General features: G+C 38.0%; 1 protein-coding gene across 5 annotated transcripts in view; it reads right to left on the bottom strand.

Moving 5' to 3' along the window:
- LOC124164252 (protein HEXIM1) overlaps positions 1–17671 on the bottom strand; it is a 40860-nt gene extending 23189 nt beyond the window's left edge. For 3 of the 5 annotated variants that reach the window (XR_006865999.1, XR_006865998.1, XM_046541494.1), the window contains exon 1: positions 16146–17671. Coding sequence is in view for 1 of the 5 variants with exons in the window: in XM_046541494.1 (XP_046397450.1) it covers positions 16158–17501 (1344 nt within the window). In the remaining 4 variants the exon portion in view is untranslated. The remainder of the gene's footprint in view (positions 1–16145) is intronic. The other 2 variants (XR_006866000.1, XR_006866001.1) reach the window with 2 other exon arrangements.
- Between the last annotated feature and the right edge of the window lie 3669 nt (positions 17672–21340).

Raw genomic sequence — 21340 nt, 5'->3', positions numbered from 1 at the left:
AATCCCATGCGAGGCTTTTGGACATCCTCACACAAAAATCCTGTCAGTGAGAGGTAGCCAAAGGAAAAGAACTGGCCCCCCTAACATGAAATTGAGCCACTTGCACGAATCCAAACCAATATTCAATTTGATTCAATGAGTGAGTGATAAATGTTAATAGACAAAGGCTGCCTCAATCACCGTGAACTCATAGAGTATACCACCTTGTTTGACAAGCACCCAATTATTAACTACCTTTTACCCTTCAGCTGGGGAAGCTGAATGAGAAAATTTGCCACGGAGGCCATAGACTTTTCTACCGGGAGGAACAGAGGAGGTAATCGACTCCTGTAATCCCTTGCAGACTTTTCCAGAGGGCCTACCCACTAAGAAACGGATTATTGGAATTTTGGATAATTTGGTGATATTACATATATTATCGACCAACGTATACAAAACTAAGTCAATATGCAGTGGCTAAGTGTGAAGTTCAGGCTTAGTTATCACAAGCTTGGTGGGTGGCTTGTTTTCAGAGTCCGTTTTGTCATGAAATTAAACCTGCATGGATAAAACAACTCTTAAAAATTATAAGGTCAATGCTACAGAGGTCATCTAGGCTGAAGGCCTAGATGACCTCTGAAAGCCCTTGGTTCTTTCAGCTCCTTCCTTTCTCCGAGGACGCAGCAAGTGCACACAAGGATTTTCAAATGAAAGAACACGTGAAACCTCTCCAATGGCTATGGCCCACCTATCTGTCTTCTTGCCCTCGTCACCTCTCTCACATTATAATTATCAAAATACATGCATACATCCAGGATAGAGGGACCCTCTTGCTCCCTTTTCCCTCTAGTTCTCTCATTTCAACTTTTAGGCCATTTTCACATGCACCAGCAAAACCAGAAGCCGGCGCTGGCTGTCGATTGCAATGATTCTTTAAGTATACATACTTGCCCACATAGGTTTATTTTGCCGGTGCCGGAGAGGAGATGGTTTTCCATCGTGTTGTTCCTCGTGTGTTTCACATTTCTGTAATCACTTTCATTTGTGGTTATGTTTTATTCCTGTTAATCGGCAGTTTTAAATTTGATCTTGCGACTCCCATCGAACTACTTAGTAGAGTAAGCCTTTTCTGTGGGACAAGGCTTCTGATTGCTATAAAGAATACGTAGCTGGAAAAGCAAAAAGCATGGAGAGAAGTCCATAGATTTTTAGAAGATGATTTCTTAAATAAAGGAGAAAGAATAACGCAAAGTGAGAAAGTCAGTATTTTAATACGTACTTAAATAATATTAAATGCTTAGATATTATATTTCATTCCTTTTCCATGGCAAAGCTCCCTCAGGGCTTACATAGTAGCCGGCTAAACGATCTCTCATGTTGACTGCTGTACTTGTCGGTCAACAACATGGAAATCTGTTTACTTCATGCAACAACTGGGTCATGCATTAATTCTTCAGATCTGCACCCATCTTTAGGGGTTAGGTGGAAGAGGGGACTTTCAAGTCTCAACCTCGCCCGAATAAAGGCATTTTATTATTATTATTATCTTTCAGTCACCCTCAGTCAGTGCATTGTCAAGAATCAATCATGCTTTTACGATGTCATTTGTGAATTCCCTTGACACATAGAGGATCAATGGAAAATTATCCATTTATGCGCAAAAAATTGAATGCCATTAAACGTTTCCTCGTGTTCGGCATAAACATTAATTGAATACCCACTTTTCCGTAAGATTGTGCCCTGCATATGATTGAACCGATTTTTCTGAAAGTGAAAATGTTTCACCTCCCATTAGTACAAATAGAAAATCTTCACTACTACTAGCAGCTCAGGGGAGGCGGGGGTGGAATATTCAATTTCTTGCTGACCATCAACTTAAAACAAAGGGGTTGATTGAAAAACGGATTAGTCGCAGTCTTCTCTGTAGGCCCCATACATCAATATACGTAAATCTGTACATGGTCTGAATCGGCAACTTCCATTTACACAATAGAAAACTAACCCTTGAAGATAAGATTCATTGAGCCCTGTGAGAAACCCTCATGAGTCCCTAGCAGCTCCTACACTATTCTCACAGCAGTTCTTTTGGACAAGTTGTGTGGTTTTCCTTTGCACTATATAACGTTCACGGATGAAGTCTTTCTGAGCACTTTAGGAAGCAGTGAGGATTCAGACAGCTGAGAACAAAATGCGGGGATCAGTGTGCGATGCATTTAAGGGGATGGAGGGGAAAGGGTGTCCCCCTCTCGACCCCTCACTCAACACATATCAGACCTCCCGCGCATACCATCAAGGCACTATGGAAAGTTATGAACCTCTAAAACAAAACCTTAAGGCCACTTAGTAGAAGAAATTGGCAATGAGTTCTCTGCGTGAAACAATTAGCATTAAACTTTGGAATGAGCAGAGTCGTTTTATTTTTTCATGTGATTTGCATTTGTGATTTTAGTTAGTTCTAAGCATACATCATAAAATAAGGCACATGAGAATCAAAAATAATGTGGATGTCATTGGTAATTGATATACACTCCGGAAAAGATATCGATCAATAGAAACATCTGAAGTACAATACACAAACAGTACTGCACAATAGTTTCCATATACAAGCTGAAAGTATGAAATAAGTACAGAATATCAAGTAAGCAACCATTGAAACAGAAATTTATTGGAATAGAAGTTTGCAAGAATGAAATTTAGATATCTGGGAAAATAAGAGCAGACACCTAATAAAATATTATTTTGCTTAGCTTTGGGTTACATGTGAGAGTTCAACGCAATGGATTACTTTTTGCTCCCACTCTTCACATAACTAATGCTGAGTTTTCAAGGGCTATTGCCATATTCCTGGAGTTTCTCCAGAAAACGAAATTCCTCAAATTTTCTAGTTAAGCAGAGACCCTGGAGAGTGTAACAAGAAGTAGAATATCGCATATTCATAGCAGAACTATCACAAATATTTACAGACTGCAGATCAGAAGAGAACCAGGTAGAAATAAGCCAATGTTTTCATAAATAGAAAAAAGAATTATGCAACAACAGAGGTTCAGCTTTACAAAACTATCTGCAAAATGTACTCAACAGGAGATATATCAAAGATATCAGAGACGAACATCATAATTCCCAAAAAGAGAACTCGTTAGACTTTAAGACCATAAGCTTGACCACAGATATTGACCATCACCACACCAAAAAGAATAGAATGGAGAGCAGAAGAGTTTCTCCATGAAGGCAAAATGCAATTCAGGAATTGAAAAGAGAAACAAGACCTAGGCTACTAATAATAAAGAGCAAACCAACATTAAGTTAATGTTCAACAGAGAGAAGATAATGATACATGATAGTAATAAATGCATTGGATTCTGAAAGAAATTGAGTGCTACATTATTATACTCTCTTGGCTCCAAAAAATTATCTATTTCCCACAAAAACCAAGTAGGGAGCTGAGATTAAACCTGGGCCCAGCTTTCCAGAAGCAAGGAGTGAGTCAAGGTTTTAAACCATCCCTCACAAGTTTCAATATCCATGATAAGAAAGCCTATAGCAAATTAAAAGAGGGATCATTAATGAATCTACAATTGGAAAAAAATAATAAGCTGCAATATGCCAGACATTACAAGGAAAGAGGGGTTTGAAGAGGACTCATGAAGAAAAATGAAGGTGACCTGATGATGCTAAAAAGCGAAACCGGGAGTATTAATAAATGTAAAATTGTGGAAATTGCTCCTGCTTTTTCGTTTTTCATTATGTCACGTTTCCACTCCATCTTGCCTGAAACCTCAGACCAGGACTCATGATAATTAAGTAATATGAATCATCACTTCACCCTCTGAGATAATGGCAACAGCAGGGCTTAGACCTTGCCTATATCCCAATCCCAAGGTTGTAGGTTTCACTTCTACCTGGGAAGGTTTCCCTCATCCAGATGTCTTTAGGCATGCATGTGGTTGTTCATTGACTGTTATAAACCCCTATGCAACACATATGTAAAAATAAAATAAAGGGCATTTGCCAGATTTCTGAAGAATGCTTTAACAAACTAAGATATCCATAAGCAGCAGGACAGCATAGGCTGAGATCAGTTTTAAATAATGGAAAACAAATTTTGGGGACGAAAAAGAGTGCTGTAACCTGTGGATCTAATTAACAACACTAGACCATGCAAATAAAAGAACAATAGAATATGCTATGGAAAAAATGAAGGCTGTTATTCCCCCCAAATGACTATGCACCCAGGGCACTCATTGTCAGTTGTCAATTATCAGTAGGTCGTAACTGCACTATGATGAAAGTATGTAATGAATAAATTCTTACTTGAAAGTCATTAAAAAATTGAATCAACTGCAACCACAATAGAATACACATTCCAAACAAAGACGAATCTCCTTAAGGCTAGGAATACAAGTTCATACAGCAACAATGCATGACAGCTTACACCTGAGGTATTATTCTGAATAGCATTGAGTTATGGATGATGCCAGCAGCAGAGAAGCCTATTATTATTATTTCGTCTTATATTCTCAAGCGAATTTAGGACATTGTTGTCCTCTCTACCAATTAACTTGATGGACAATCACAAACATCCTTGCCCTGGATCACAGAGTAGGGATATACAGAGAGGACAAAACGGCTGAAGGCAGTAATCAGCTCATTGCGCATTTCACCATGTTCTAAATAAGGAAAACGTGGCTTGAGTTGCTATTTGGTTGCTATCATTCGCGCTAGGCGTGGAGTGTTGTCGCACAAATTTTTTTTTTATACCTCCACTCTTCAATACTTTCACGTAGTGTGCTAGTGTTTTAAAGAAACGTGGAAAATGAAGGAAGTGGAAAATAAGACGAGAAGAAAAGGTTTTGCTTGGTGTTCAGCCATTAACTGCAAAAATAATGCGGGCTTGACAGAAGCAAAGTTGAGTTTTTTCAGTTTCCCTAAAGACCCTGTGAGGTAAGTAATTTCATATTTTTTCTGAGTTACATTGCTGATCGAAGAAACTAAACTTATACTCGAGTATTATTGTCATGCGAAATGAAATTGTCGAAAAAGTTTAATAAGAACTTGAGGTGTTGGTGCAGGTCCAAGGAATGGGTGATTCGATGTCGTTGGTCGGATTTAGAAAACAAGACTGTCAGTTATTTACATAATAATTGCCGGATTTGTGCGTGCGATTTGGCATTCCTTGCCTATATTTATTAGTAAAGAAATAATTAGGCTACTTTGAATTTTAAACCCTCTTTTTTCGGTGGATGGTAAGTCGTTAGCACTATTTGGTTTGAATTTACCGCATAATTTTACTTATTTTCAATATGGCCGCCGTGCGCATTTTTCATTACAGAGAAACCTATGGTACAGCCACCTAATGTCCCCTCTGTATATATCTACTCTGTGCCTGGATGGTGATCAATCCACCCAGGCGGGATTCGAACCCGCGACCTCAAGGTTAGCAGCCGGGGACTTTACCCCAACGCCACCGAGGCCGGCAATTTTTCCCGCAAGCCTATGGTGGAGCCAAACGAGGTACTTCAGTATTACCACATTTGAAATGTGATAATGCTGAATAATTGTGAAGATAAAATGAATTGACATGAGTGCGTACTGAGGAAGTCCTTATGAAGTGGCAAACAAGTCTCCTTATACCCTTAGCAAGGTGATGGGATAACTAATAAAGTCACACACGTGAGAGTTCGATGAAGACAATTGTCACAGGTTGAATAAGTTGTAAGGAAGAATGGGAAGAGAGAGCCAAATATGATATTGGAATAGATAAGGTGATGAAGGACATACAAGTGAAGATATGTATACATCAAAATATGGCAAATAGGCGAGCTGATAGGAGAATCTGAGGGGACCATTATCAAACAAATGCCAGAATTGTTGACAGCTGATGAGGAACACTTAGATCCAGTCAAGGGAATTCAATACAAGTACAGCATTTACGATTCCTAGGAGTAAATAAGAAATATGCTTGACAGTGATTGAATACCTAAATATAATGATAATGTATCCTTTTTTTTCCTTCCAAACATGTTCTTCTCACAGGCCAGGTAGAAAAATTCTTCGCATCCAGTTTATATTTTCTAGATAACAAGGATCTTGACAATTATCAAAAATAGTGAATATTAAAAACTGAGCCTAACTCAAGTATTATGGAATATAGAATATCAAATAGATGATACCCAGGACACAGTAGAGTCATCTCACCTCCTTACCTCAGGAAGGTATTCATCTGATTAAAAAAACACAACCATTGTCTAAATATTTAAGGTCTTCCAATACATGCAAGTACTTTCCGGAGCAAAATAACAGAGAGATCTTGGCATAAACTAACTCCTCCAGGGTAGCCCATCAAGACATCAACTACCCCTAGTTAACAAAATTCAACAACTCAACACCATAATGTTTCCAAAAATAAAGCAATGAGATCAAATGTAATTCCTACAGTGCACAATTACTAGTACAACTCATCACTATGTCAAGAGAGCATCACAACTGGTTCATATTATTTCAATGATACAAATTTCCTGTCATAACATTGAGGAAAAATTAGCAGGATTACCATAGATGGTTGGGATATGAAAAATAGATAAAACACAAATGTTTAAAATGTAAAAATAACTTTAACAGATTTTACACAGAAAGTTTTGAGATAAATTAATATTAAACACTGAGTGTTGTAAGGTAAATCAGGTCATTGGTCAGACACTATAAGTGCATGCGAGAGTTGTACATCGGGGTTCCAATGATTTTTCAAGTTTCAAAATACTTTTCCACGTTTTTAAGACACTAAGAACCCTGTACGTATATGATGGGAGGACAGAAATGTTTGATTTAGGAGGAACGTGCCATCAACCAATGGGAGGATGAACAACCCAAAAAGAACTTTTAGATAAAGAACAAAAGTCGTTCACCACCAGGAATACAAAACATGAACTCCGTAGTGTTTTAGCAAAGAGACAGACCGAGACATCAACGATGTGCTATCATCCATGATTTTGTTAAAAAGCCTAATCAACAACATATTCCTCAAATCCTTCTTTTTCAGTATCAATATACAATTCATAATTAAACAACAAGCAATATGAATATAACAAACACATCTATGTCATCATTTCACATACAGAGACAAGGGAGGAATAACAATTTCCAAACAGCAACAGAATGTTCAAAGATGCAATGAAACCATCTCAATTCAAAGAAGACCTACCACCACTGAAATACTTAAAATAACCAAATTGCCAGCATATATGTATATAATATACATGTACTCTCAATTAAATAATATAGACCGACCCATTAAAAGCATTCTTTAACAGTAACTTTGCACATGACAGCTGTGCAATTTCCATTCAAAACATACAGAAAGAAAGCATACTCACTTATGGGGTAAGTTTAGCAAAACCTAAGCACAAGGTGAACGAATATTTTATTCCATCTCAACATATACCTGGAGTGTAACATAGTTCCGAAAGTGAAGACCAAGGAGATATTGACATAAATTTTCTGGAAGAGACCAGAAGTTGATGTGAAGCAAGTTAAATAGACAGTGCCCAGAAAACAACTTATCACACAATTCAACTTTGCATAGATGGGCTCATGTGATTTCTTCACCCAGATACACATTATCTCAATATCCTTAAGTAAAAGACATTCAGAACCTTGTCATCTATGAAACAAGTAACTAGAAAAATGAGAGTCAATGGCATACTAGTACCAGAGGCCGTAACGATCTTTGAATAAGACAGCCGAATGACCAAGGCTACTTGCCTAATGGCTCCACTATACAACCAACCACTAAACCTTAAAGAAATAAAGAAACATGATTTCTATGGGCTTATTTAGACCAACAAAAATAAAATTTTCAATAGGATTGCAAAATCAGCACCAAACACATCCACAGGATTAACATTGCAAGTTCAACCATTTAAAAATTCCTTTTAACATATTTGTCAGATTCAGTCCACTACAGAGACAGATTCAGGATACGGACAATGGAGGGGGGGCTAGGAGGTGGGTGAGGGGGAGGGGGTAACCTCCTAGCAACAGTGGGGGGCCGAACAAAATTTCCTCATCTAGTGGCAGAAAGAATTTCAACGGAATGAGGAAAATGACCAGGATACATACTAACATAAAAATACCTGAAGGTAATAACAACTAATAGCAACTGACAACCAATTTATCTGGAGCCTATACAATTTCACGGAAGGTATAAATTACAGACACATTCAAACACAGAAATCAAAGCATCAATAGAAAAAACACTTGTAATTATCTCAGGCTTGAGAGTCGGACACTAACAAATGCATATGCCAAATGATAAAAGAAAAAAAATTACTTTCAGTGTCATCCAGAATAACTGCAGAATGTTGTTGAATACGTATAACATGAGTACATGCACATTATTAGTTGGAATAAAAATGGGTCCATTGGCAGCTTATTTGTTGAGATTTACATAACAGAACACAAGATACCATTTCCCTTCTCTCTGTTCCACGAATTCAATGCATGATCTGTGAAAATACCTGCATTAACCATGCATAAAGTGCCCACAAGTAATGAGTTACACTTAACAATGCAAAATACCTGAAAGTGCCATTTGCTAGCCTAGATAAATTCATAAACAAAGCATAATTCTAAGATTGCAATATCACTCATTAGATAAGGTCTGATACAGTATATGCCTAATACCGATCACAGCAATTCTAACTGCTTACAAATGAATATTACCAAATCCCACTGAGGGGAATAGATGAAATGGCTAATCTGAAAACTATAATTTTACTCGACTATCAATCAGTCAACCATTGGTTTGAATTTAGGTTCTTTGTACTGCGGAAGAGAAAATTACTACTCCATACTGTTTGTGTAAAACAATCTGAGATGACAGTTGACATTTTTTCCGCCTATTCACTAGATTCTACCTCTCACCATATAATCGAGGGTCGTACCATCTATCCACTTTCAGTTTCCCTCTTTTCCAGTTCACATTCTTTGATTTCCCCTTTCACTTTATCTCAATGGAAAAGCCGTTATAACCACGGATTTGAGGAAAAATGCTCTGCAAGCCGCCTCAGCAAGAGACATGTGGTGGGGGTGAAAGGAGGATCAGTCCTTTAAGAAGAAAAACGGAAGAAAAAAGGTTCACATTGGAGTAATTTGACTTCTGAGCCCCACCAAGCAATTACTACCTTATTGTTTGGAAGAGAAAAGAAATTCTTGTACCTATCAATCAGGCAAAATATCTCTCTTATTTTATTGTTTCTGTCCGACTTAGAAACAGGATGAGATTCGAATATGATACTCGCAGTGTAGCTCTGAAAGATTTCGGTTTTCAATAGCTCAAGCAATCAAAGCCTAGCATGTAAACTCCAAGTCCTTAGCACCTCCCAGGTATTCTCTCCTGTTCTGACGAGTTGAGTGTCCTTTGCACTATATTACGTTTACAGATTAAATGTTTCTGAACAGGAGAGAAAAAGCATCCTGTGGATTACAGTTGAGTAGAGCCAAGACAACCCTGACCAGTGCTGCTTAGACAGGACAGCAACTAAATACCCACCTCACCACTCTAACACAAAAATACTCCACGCATTCAACGATGATTCTTGTCTTTTTCGGCCCTAAACTCCCTCACTGATATGAAGCTAGATAATAGATTGTTTCTTTAACCCCTAATGATCATTACTTCTAGAAAGAAAAACAGAAAAAAAAGGTGTGCACTTCAATGAAGCTGCAAGGTTGTGTAGAAAAAGCTATTATTCTTCATGAAATCAGAGAACAAAGCCCTATGATAGCTGTGTGAATGTGTACACAATAGGCCAATGACTGTGGTTATTTGTGGACACTAATAATCACATCCATATTGAGCTCGTGATGACAGGTTATTAGCTGCAAGCTAGAAGTCCACAGTACGTTACATCCTCCTATGTAGAGCAGGGTGTCATTGCTTAATCTGAGAATTCAATTCATGACAATAATTTGATTCTATAAACCGTTCATAATGAACGAAATCAGAGAAATACACAACTATTAGGATTGAACAAAATCCAAAAACCCATGATATATGCGTAGGTTATCCTAATTACTTTTGATTTAATTAAAGATTAATGCTAAGGAAATAAGTATATTTTATTACAATCAAAGTCAAACAAACACTGAATTCCGTCAAAATAAGGTAAAATTGATTTCTTTCCACAATCAACCTACATTGCCAACATCCAATCCACCTTTCAAAGATTGTGAGCGAAGATAAACCTCTATTCCACCTAGCAATTTCCTGTTCAGTTTTCACAAAATTCAAATCTGCTACAATATGAATCCACTGAATACAAATAGCTCATTTATAATACTTTATGTTCCGCAGATTTAGATAACAGCTGCATCACTCAATTCTATTGGAATGCAACCAGTCACTAACAACTCCACTGGATTTTGGGTTCATAATTCCCCTTGATTGATTTCACCAGAGAATCATAATTGAAGTCATTCAGTTAATTCCAATGAATTGTGAATTACAAACAATTCATTCATTAATGACACGCCTCTATCACACAGTACCACTGAATTTTTAGCAGGTGTGAACTGGCAGAAACTTTCAAAATTTATAGACGAAACATACCAATACACAATAAATAAGTTAAAAGTTTTCCAGGAGTAAAGCCAAAATGCTGACATATTCCTGGATCAAATAGAATAAAAAAAAAACATATATACTTATTTCCAATGGCACTAAGATAGACAAAATTTGCTGAGTAAACTAAAAAAGTAAACGGGTACTAATATGTACTCCATACTTTACTGAGTACCCATTAAATTTCTACTCACCATAACAGTTCTCAATGAAATGATTATCAACCACCATACTACATACATGGTGAACAGATAAGACAATGTATTGGAATAGATCTTTCCTTAAACGCCTGAACTGACATAGATCTTACATGTATTGAAGTTCCAAAGATTACTAATATTATATAAAAGATGAACACTTGAAACAATCTCCAAAAAAATTATTACTAGACAGGGCTAATAGATGCAATGAAGTCTACTGTCACAGTTACTCACATGTAGAAAATGTAGTAATAGGAGAAGGATTATAATTTCTCATCAGAAATTCATTTCTTGACTGAATTCAACTACCTATACAAATAAGAATGTATCTAATATGTGTACAGCGGCAACTATTTGATGGGGAAAACGTAAATTTCAGAAATATGGAAGTCTTTGGCAACATGACAGCATGCCACTGCAGCACAATATAAAAGAAATAAGTCCAAAAATATAGACATTTGCATAGGGGAAGAAGTGGCATCTAAAATTTATGTAACAGGGATAACAAGTATTAATCATGGCTGCACCTATCTTTAAGGCATCAACTGCCACTATAGCATCTTAATCACAACCCTTTTTTAGTTAGGATTTGACATTTCCCACACACAGACATGGATCTGTGCACCATCTTAACGAACTATAGTCATCCAGAAATAAAAATAACGAAAAATTCACTGTTACACCGAGATGAGCTTAACAAAGAACTATAAATAACAGCAGCATAATTTTTCAACAAAAAATACGTGTAAGATCAGGAATTCCAACTGCAAACTGGAAAATATAACAGCTTATTCATGAGGTTACCATATTGAGAGAGATAAGAAAGAGTGAAGGACATTTGAAGAACATGGAAAAACCATGAAAACGAACAATTCCTTAGAGGGAAAACACTCACTTGCCTAAAAAAGACAGGCTTGAGCAATTCTCGTACTAATCATAGTCATGATCAAACTCTACTGGAAAAAGAACTATGGATACGTCAGAGAAAAGATCTCAACAAAAGAAGTCACATTCAATCAAATGCTCACATTACCTTATGTTCTAAAAATTGAATGTCCAGATAACAATAAGATGACACCTTGTATGAATAAATTGACACTGTATTCCATGAATTATACAAATTGGAAACTGAAAACATCTCTCAGAGGAGGTTCACCATACCAACTATCATAATTAAGTCATAAAGAGTATGCTGATGAAAATAAGTACAAATTTCATAAGAAACTAAAAGCCATTTAAGCATTAGCCAATGACAAGGATATATTGATCAGAACAACAGAGGAAATCTTCGGTTTAAGATGTTTATACCAGGACATTAAATTAGTTCAAAAATAAGATCAGATGTCAATAGACTTTATAACACCACAAATTAAAATAGAAAAAACTTCCCACATACCATAGAAAAATAACAGGAATGTTCTCAACCATTCACCACTACTGACAACCTGCTGATCTGTTGTACGGCAGATTTTCTGAGCATTCAACTCTATCCAATAGTGATATTCAAAATATAATGTAATTAATAATGTCCAGTCAGAATCAAGATCATTTCTTAAAGTGAGCACATTCATCCATAAAACTATTGCTTCCTGTATAGGGACTGTAAACATTACTTAAAGCTCAGGCAAACATTTTTGCACTAAGTCATTTCAACCATTGCTGTTTCACTGTTTTTATCATATCATCCACTATTTTCACTGCAATCAATGCCAAATCCATTACATGCAACTAGTCTTTCACACAGAATTGAATTGCAATTCATTTAAAGAATTGGGAGGATGGAAAGGATTGATAAGTCATGGCAAAATTAATCTTCCCCATTCTTCCATTCTTTTGTAAGACGAAATTAAGAAGCAAAAGGTTCCACCCCTTTTTCATGAGCTGGTGGCATTACTGAAGTTCTGGTTCATTTACTCTCCTGGGAGCATCTGCTATCTACTGTGTTAGACTAAAAAATGGGGTTACAGGTGGTGACGGAAAATCAACCTCGAGTTGTCCTCCTGAAACCATTTCAAGAGTACTCCAACCCACACTAGGACTGTGCAGTTTGGGAAATCCCGACCTGGTACATGGTTTAGAATTAAAAAAAAAACATTTTTAACTTAGGTACACCAGCTATTTAGACTGAACCAGTTTCTTCTCTTGAACCTTATTTGGCTGCATCCTTTAATTAGATATAGAATCCAATTACATTGATATTGCATGACAGAATAAAACTGATCTTGGGTAAACTACTGCAACACAGAAATGATAATTTCGATTCATATACCCCATAAGAATGTTCTAGACCTTTCTGGTAAAAAGAGCAGTCCACTATTTTTTTCCCAGAGGTGAATTGGCCAGCCAGTTCTGAAGAAAAACAAACTGCTAAATTGGAAACTGCCCAGCCCTACCCCTTAACACATTCTACCATCCTCTGACCACCCCCTCTCCTTCCAGAGGACACTGGGACCTCATCTGCAGACACATGGAATCTAACAACAAGGAGCTGTCACCGCCCTTAACCTTGCAAATACCATAGGTATAAATGGATGGGAAGAAAAGATTTTGGACACACTTGAAAATGATGTGAAGGATTTGAAACACATTACATAGCGTAGTGAAAAAAGCTTTAGAAGTGCAACCTGAAAGATCTCTTAGATTTATGATGGAGAGGCTCCACCAAATCTTACTTAAAACAACTGGTTTTTAAGATGCTCCCAGTTTTGACCTTCCATTATTAGTTACAAGCGTTGTCTAGTTGAGATTCAATGGATCTCAGTACTCAAATTATCAATGGGACTCTAGCTATTTATGGGCAAATTGCAAGTTCCTAATCTTTTAAATATTTGACATTCCACATGAAAAGCTGAGAAACTGACACACAATGCACTAAAACCCTAAGAATTGACTGAAATGTATACTACATCATCATTATGGCGAAGATTAATAAGTCGATGACAGCATTGAAAATTCACTGCAGCAACTATATATTTCCATTGCATGAGGAGCCACGAGCCTAATGAGCACCCAAAAATTACCATTCCATTAAAAACAGCGACAGTGGCCATGGTATAAAAATAGCAACATGATAAGAGCCATGCACCTCACGGAACTCAAGCTGGATAAAAATGTATGCCTACCACATTCTCCACGCGTAATTGTTTCCAACAATGCATTTTCTAGCTATAGAACCATCAGTTGTAAATCACCGCCGGCCGTGGCAGAGCTCAACCATTCACGCTCAAGGGAACTTATTGGGTTATTGATACACGAAAATGGACACTATAAAAAAAAAGAACTATCAGCCATTCACGGCAGCTGGAGAAATAGGAGTTTCCTTCGACGATGACTATTATGCTCTCGCATATCGAGATGGTAGTGCTTAAGGATCATGCAGCAGTAAGAACGCAATATCCCTAACCACTGACTGCATTGTGACCTTGTCGCTAAATCCCTGTGAGCATAGGTTTTTTCAATATCATAAAAATTATATCCAGCTATTCGGGTTTTCTCTCACATGGGTTATCCCACACAATTCAATTAGCATTATAAGCTCGGTTCTGAGCCCTAAAAAAATCCTAAATGATCCGCAGTCCTTAAAATATTGACATACCCGATTGAAAAATGAAATCATAATTAATGAAAGCATACGACAACGTAGCCTCAAGAAGTCCCATTCTTCATAAATATATGTAATATGATGCAAACATATAATTTTAGCTGTAATTGCAAAAGACAAATTCATTATCAGTGCGAAAACAAGAATTTATTAAGGGGTTTCTCCATAGAACAATCTATAAAAATCCGCCATTTTATGAGGTTCGCGATCTGCTGACGTCGACGGCGCAAATGCGCAAGAGCAGCAGGGTAAATACCTGGGGAAGGGGAAATAAAAATGGTGAGGAACAAAATGCGCAATACCAGCCCTGACATCAAGCACGTAAACAAACATATCAACGACGCCAACATTCATCCAACCACAATAGAATTCTGTAATAAAAGAAGACCCGTAAACAGAATAATGCGCACCACACTTTCAATACAGTCGATTATCATCCTCAATAGAGCATGTGCACTACATAGCCTAAGGCACAAATTCTTCACAGGTTTACTTAATCGAATGTTAGGGCGACAGAAGGAACGAAAATGAATAGTAACAAATTTAGACAGAATATTTTAATACTACAAAGAGATGATAGTTAATATACAATGACTGGATACCGTGAAATATAAACATGATGCTGGTGTAATTAAACATTTTCTTCTTTGAACTCGTTATACACGCAACTCAGGGATTTGGAATAATGTGAATTAAGATGAAGATATTTCCAACAGTGAAAGGTGGAAAGCAGACAAGAGGAGTGCATCTGGCACAGAAGACAAAAACCAAGTAACGTAAACAATAGCAATTTGGATTCATACACACGACAAAACAAAGTTTCTTTATCATTTCATATCTCTAATGATTACAAAACCAATGCTACGGTTTCAATGTGATCCCACGTTCATAAATAAATAAAACAGATCAAGTAAAAACATCACTGGCAACCCTTTCAGTCACTGCTACCTTTCTTGCATAAAAAGTTCCGACTCGTTCTGCACTGATAAAACACAACTGGAAAATACAGCAAGCACAGTACTCAGCTTTCGAAGTTCACTTAGAAGTAATTCTAAGAGGCATTTATTTATCACAGAGACTCGAGAGACCAGCAAACAAGCTTGTTTTAGATCATGAATGCACAAGCAATTTGGCCACTCCTTCGCACGACAAATCATGCATATATTTATGGTATTAAATGCCAACATACCAGTCGTCTCTACAAGTCCATTAGTAACCTAAAACTCTAGGATACGCATATTTTAATACAAGGCTCGACATATCTACTCTAGGCAGAAAAATAATTTTTAAAAACTCTGGCTTTCACATTCACGTATTAGATCTCAGTCACTCTTCAGACAACTTTGATCATGTATCTCACACATTTCATACTAAGCAGTCGGAGAAAAAATAATCGGATAAATTATCAGGGTGACGCCACGACAGAACAAATTACTTTTCGATCATTATAGACAATATTGGGCCCCAGCCCACACCTCAAATTCATATGCTGTGGTACTTCAAGACACTGGTTTCGTATAAATGAACCAACTGTACATAACTGAATATATGCCATCATTTCCTTCACGTTATCACGGTCAAATCCGCCTTGACACTTGCTAATTATTACGCCATCTGGAACAGCAACCTAGTCTAGTAATTCTGCAGAACCAGACAAAAATACTTCACTGACCAAGGACAGGAAATAAATTTGAAGAAACCCAACTTCCATTAAGGAATACCATATATCATTGGAAATTAACCGTACCCAAGAGCTCATTCAAGGTATTGGGTCAGGATCATCGGCCCTGGCATCACAATCCACCGGATCTGGATCCCCCTCCTCCTGATGGACACCATTCAGCATTGGCAGATCAGCACCATCATCTTCCTGCAAGGCATCATCCGGATCTGGTCGATCTGATGGAATGGTAGCATCTCTCTCCGGAGAACTGCGGCATTCGCAACGAGAAGTACAGCATGACGCAGTACTAGCAGTGCTGTCACTGTCAGAATCAACCGACGTCGTCGAGGACGACGATGAAGAGGACATGGACTGTGATGGACTACCACTCGGATTTTCGTCAACCTCTGCCATCTCTACTTCACCACCAGCTTCGCAATGAGCATCAACCGTCTTCCCCAGACGGAGAGATTCATTTTCAGCCCTAAGTCGTTCATTTTCCTCTGTTAGCCTAGCCAGCTCCATTCGAAGATTCCGCATCTTATCAGACTCTTCCGTATCAACAGCATCATCATCAGCATTCTGCGTGTTTTCATCGCACAAGTCTTTCGTGACAGGCTGCACATCACTTTCCGATTCTCCACCTACCTCCCCATCAGAAACGCCTCTTGCTCCCGATAATTCTCTCAGCCGCCTCTCTAAACTGTCCGCGCGCGCCTCCAATCCACGACATTCCGCAATGAGTTCTGCTTTCGACATTGAGTTAAGTCTTTCTGCATGCAGATCCTCATAAGCGGTGGAAAATTCACGCGTCAGGAATTCCTCCTCATCTTCAGGGGAAGAATAAAACTCCTCATCTCCAAGTTCAGAATCATCCTGACTAATACTAGACTCCCGCGCTCGACCTCCTCCACGGCGGCCTACCATAATCAACTGTGAATCTAAATCAGCAAGATCGTTGTGATCTTCCATCAAAAATTGTGTCGTGTTGTACGGGGCCACGGGCTGGCCGTGCGCGAACATTTCCTCCCTAACACGGTTCGCACGTTTGGTTTCGCGGTCCTCCAATTCACGGCGCTCTTGCCACGACAATTTCGAGTACGGTTTGTATTTCCTCTTCTTATTTTGTCGACGCTTCTTACGTTTGTTGCCTTTCATGTTGTTCATATGCTGCTGCCTTGGCTGCAAGTTGCTCTTGGTTGTTTGGGCCCCATTTCTGACATTAGGGCAATTTTCACCGTCCCCACTGTCTTTATCTTGAAGTGTACCCGTACCCACCTCATTCTTTCCTCCCGCCGCCATCTCTGCATCAAGTTGGCTGCGACCGCCGACAGATGGCTTCAATTCTAATTCTGAAGTGGCTTGCAGAATGGCCGACTCTGCGTCAATCTGGGGCCCCAAGTTTTTGTTGCAAGGCAATATCACTTCCAGCCCCGACATAGTCAAGAAAATTGTTTTAATGTGTTCCCCGTTATTTCACAAACCGATTAACCTCGCGAAACACAACCACAACTGTCCTTGATAACTCCTCACGGAGAGAATTCGGGAGCGACGACGCGAACGTCCGATCACTACTGTCCGCCATTACGTGACTACCATTGGTGACCGCGAAGACGAGTGCCCCCATAGCAATTCATGCAACAAATATCGATTCGTCAACGTTGTAGGCAATAATTGATACGATCTGCCTTGCATAATTACATATGTGATTATTAATCACAGTAAATTACATTTTCAAATTTTTTTAAGGTCTTAGAAATTCTTAATAGATATTCAAATGTATCATCATGTATCATAGTTCATTAGGGCGTGTACAGGTCGTAAACATGGCTGCTCATAGTAAATGTTTATCTGCTTAAATTTGTTACAGATGTTGCGCAGGTGCTTGATTATTAATTTTACTCCCCCCTTAATCTCTACAAGTGATGTTATACAAGGGTTATGATAGTGTAACTATAGGTTAGGAAAGATGATACGATGTATATCGGAGAGCGCGTAGTAATTTCATACGTAAGGAGAAAGGTAGTGATTTAATATAAAATTATTACGAGGCCAAAAGTTTGGGTTGAGTACAGGAAGTGCAGAATGAAATTCAATGAGTGAAGTAGTTGTTTATGCATTGGAGGCCTCTCTCAAACTTGGAAAACGAAGACCGTTATATCTCCTCCCCAACCATTCGCTCAATTTCCTGAAGCAATAATCCCTGAAATGGCATATGTCACACATTTTCGTGGATAATCGGTAATACAGAACATCACTTACTGTCTAATTTTTATCGCATATTGACGAATCATACCATCAGAGAGTCGGAATTAATTGTTTAACCCTATCCTTTGATTCTCCATTAATGAACTGCGCCTTACGTAGATACTATATGTATAGCCAATCTCCCGTCGTGAGTTGCCGCTAAGTCCTGAAGCTTGCATTCGCATTAATAAATACTGTCAATGTGCTTCCAATGAACAATGATTTCATACACTTACAGTTAGGTAAAAGAGGAGAGAGAACTGCTTATCTCTCGTGAGAGAGAATAACGGATGTCTCTCGTTGTTATCTCTGCGAAAGAACTGAAACCACAAAAATTAATGGTTATCAGCCGGGATTTGCCCGCTAAATAAATTTGGAAACAATATCTGACAGCCCTTGATTTATAATGGTCGAATTTAAAATATGTGAAAGCTTGAATCTAAACTGTAAATGCAAGGTAGTGCTTAGGTATTATGTACTCCCGGAGTGATAATGCTGTAAGTTTAAAAATAATAATACATCCCCCATCATATTTTCACTCTTTTAATGAAGTACAGCTAAGCGCTCTCATTCCTCATTTAATTTGAGGATAGGTATTTCATTAACCCACAAGCATTTAATAAACTACCTACCTATACCTATTGAGGATTTATTCCTGTAAGACCTTGCATCCCTAAATTCTTTTCACCACGCTCTTAGGAGCAGGGCCGGCTCGAGGCAAAATACTAATCCAGGCACTGCTGATGTTTCTCTCCTGCTAAGGGGTTCGGCATGGAATACCCCCCAATTAAACAACGGTCAGGTAATACCAATTGATATTGATATCTCATAAGTGAAAGCCAGGGTATCAATGATTCCTCAAAATAAGTAAGATATTATTCAGCACCGGAATACCTTTGATAGCATTTTTTTCATCAGCCAACCAAATTCCTGACTAAGACAATCATCACTTCAAGGCTAATCACATGATAAGTGCTCCAAATACCATCATCATCACTAACAGCTGACTCATGTTCAATATTTCAACCAAGATATTGGTGGCCATACATTTCCGAACAGTGCTCTCCTTAGCATTATTGTGTTTCTTCTGCATCCAGTGAAAATAAAGGTACATGATTGGAGTCCATCATTGACTAGAGGAATGTCTTTTTAAAGAGTTCCTTCACTGTGAATGTTCATTTTCATGTACACGAGTTTTTATAGTGTTGCCATCAGCATCCTCACCTATTGGTTAGATAAACGTGAATGCTTGCTGAGGAAAAACCAGTAAACACTCTTTTAGAGAGCTCTCTATAAAAGCATTCAAAGGAGGTTCATTAAAGACAGTCAGCTACTTGAAATCCCTGTTCTGACTTAGCAGCTCTAGCACCGAGCGCTAAGGTGTGCAGAGAGCAAAAATGGAATTTCCAGTTGAAATACCGATAGAACGAGGACTGAGTGTCTGGGAAGGGTTGGGGTGATATCAGCCGAGGTAAAATGTTCAGGGGGCATGAAGGGAATAAAAAACACTATTTAGTTTTGTATACAGGGACAATTGCCTCCAAGCCCTCTCCTCTAGATCTGCTACTGCATCCTAGATAACAATAGTGACTAACAAAGGAAAGCAGTGCACCTCAGATACCAATACCAAATCAGTGAAAATCAGCAAATTTCACATCCAAGAAAAAGTTTTATGGCCTAAGAATGCATCATCAGAAACAGTTTTCAAACAAATTTCACAGATGGATATTTAGGTGCAGTTGTGAACTTCAAAAAAGCAATCTAAGAGAATGAAGGATGTGGTGTTATCTGGTACATGATGCTGATAGTCTTCAATGGGTGAGTGAGATGGTGGCTGCTTACACTTCCACACCTAACTCTGGCATAGTGTGATAAATCAAAGAAAATGTAAACTAGAACTTTTGAAAGCTTGTGATTAGCATTACGCAATCCATGGATACAATGGTGAATTTTGAAATGGTGAAATTTCATTGATGTGGTGAAGTAGCCCAAAAAGTTTATAATCATGACGACCACCAATGAAAGTTTTAATGAAGAATCCTTCAAGACATTCATAGATTTCATAGCACATTAACTTGTTGATATCTAACTCTATTGGGAAGAATTTCACAAAAATGTGGCATAATCAATTCATATAGTAATTCAACGGTTTGGAAATGCACATTTCATTCCAATATGACATGCTGAAGATGACATTTTTCCTATCTTCAAAGAAAGATAGCGAGGATACTCAATATAAAACAAGTATCGATCATGAATATTCAACCAGCAAACCTATTTCATTCAACATGGTTATATACAATTAAAACCCCACAATCTAGAATCAGAAATCTAATACAATAAATATTCTCCCTCTCAACATCAGCAAAATTTACAGTTGCATGAAAGGTTAAGCTTTAAAGGCCATAAGTAGCTAACCCAAGAAATTTGAAAACTATTGATGCTGATGCGTAATGCATGTAGATTGACTGCATCCCATGTTGATTGAAGTACAAGATCAGAAGGGGCAGGGAGATTAGTGGGTGTCAGTGAAGTGTTGGGGTCATAGTCCAGATACATACAAGGGTGTAACATACTTTTGAAAGGGAAAATGAAGCAGAAAGGAGAGTGTGGATACAGTGGCAAAATGTTTCTTTAAGAAACATTATGCAGCTGTTCTTCTGTTAAACAGAGTTTCTGCAAGACAATCAACCTCTGGGAACATTATTTCCCGAGGTGAAATTGAAATGGAAAAAAACTAACGAAAATAGGTAACAGGCCATGTTGGAGAGGAGAAAATGGGGGAAGGAGGTACATGATATGCAGGTGGAGCATAGGGATAAGGGAGGTAGGAGATTAGAGGCTTTGAAAAGAAGAAAATAGCAGGATGGGTACATGAAGGTGACAGAGAGACAGCCAGAAGAGGTAAGCCCATCGAGATTTCACTGCAAAAAGCTGGAGAAGCAGGCTAAAAAGAGGAGAAGAACTGAAAAATACACATATCTTTATTTTTTAAACTCGATCACAATTGATACTAAATAAACTAATTGTGA

The sequence above is a fragment of the Ischnura elegans genome, chromosome 8 (genome assembly GCF_921293095.1).
Source record: "Ischnura elegans chromosome 8, ioIscEleg1.1, whole genome shotgun sequence".
Taxonomy (NCBI): domain Eukaryota; kingdom Metazoa; phylum Arthropoda; class Insecta; order Odonata; family Coenagrionidae; genus Ischnura; species Ischnura elegans.
This window is presented reverse-complemented; position numbering and strand designations above follow the sequence as displayed.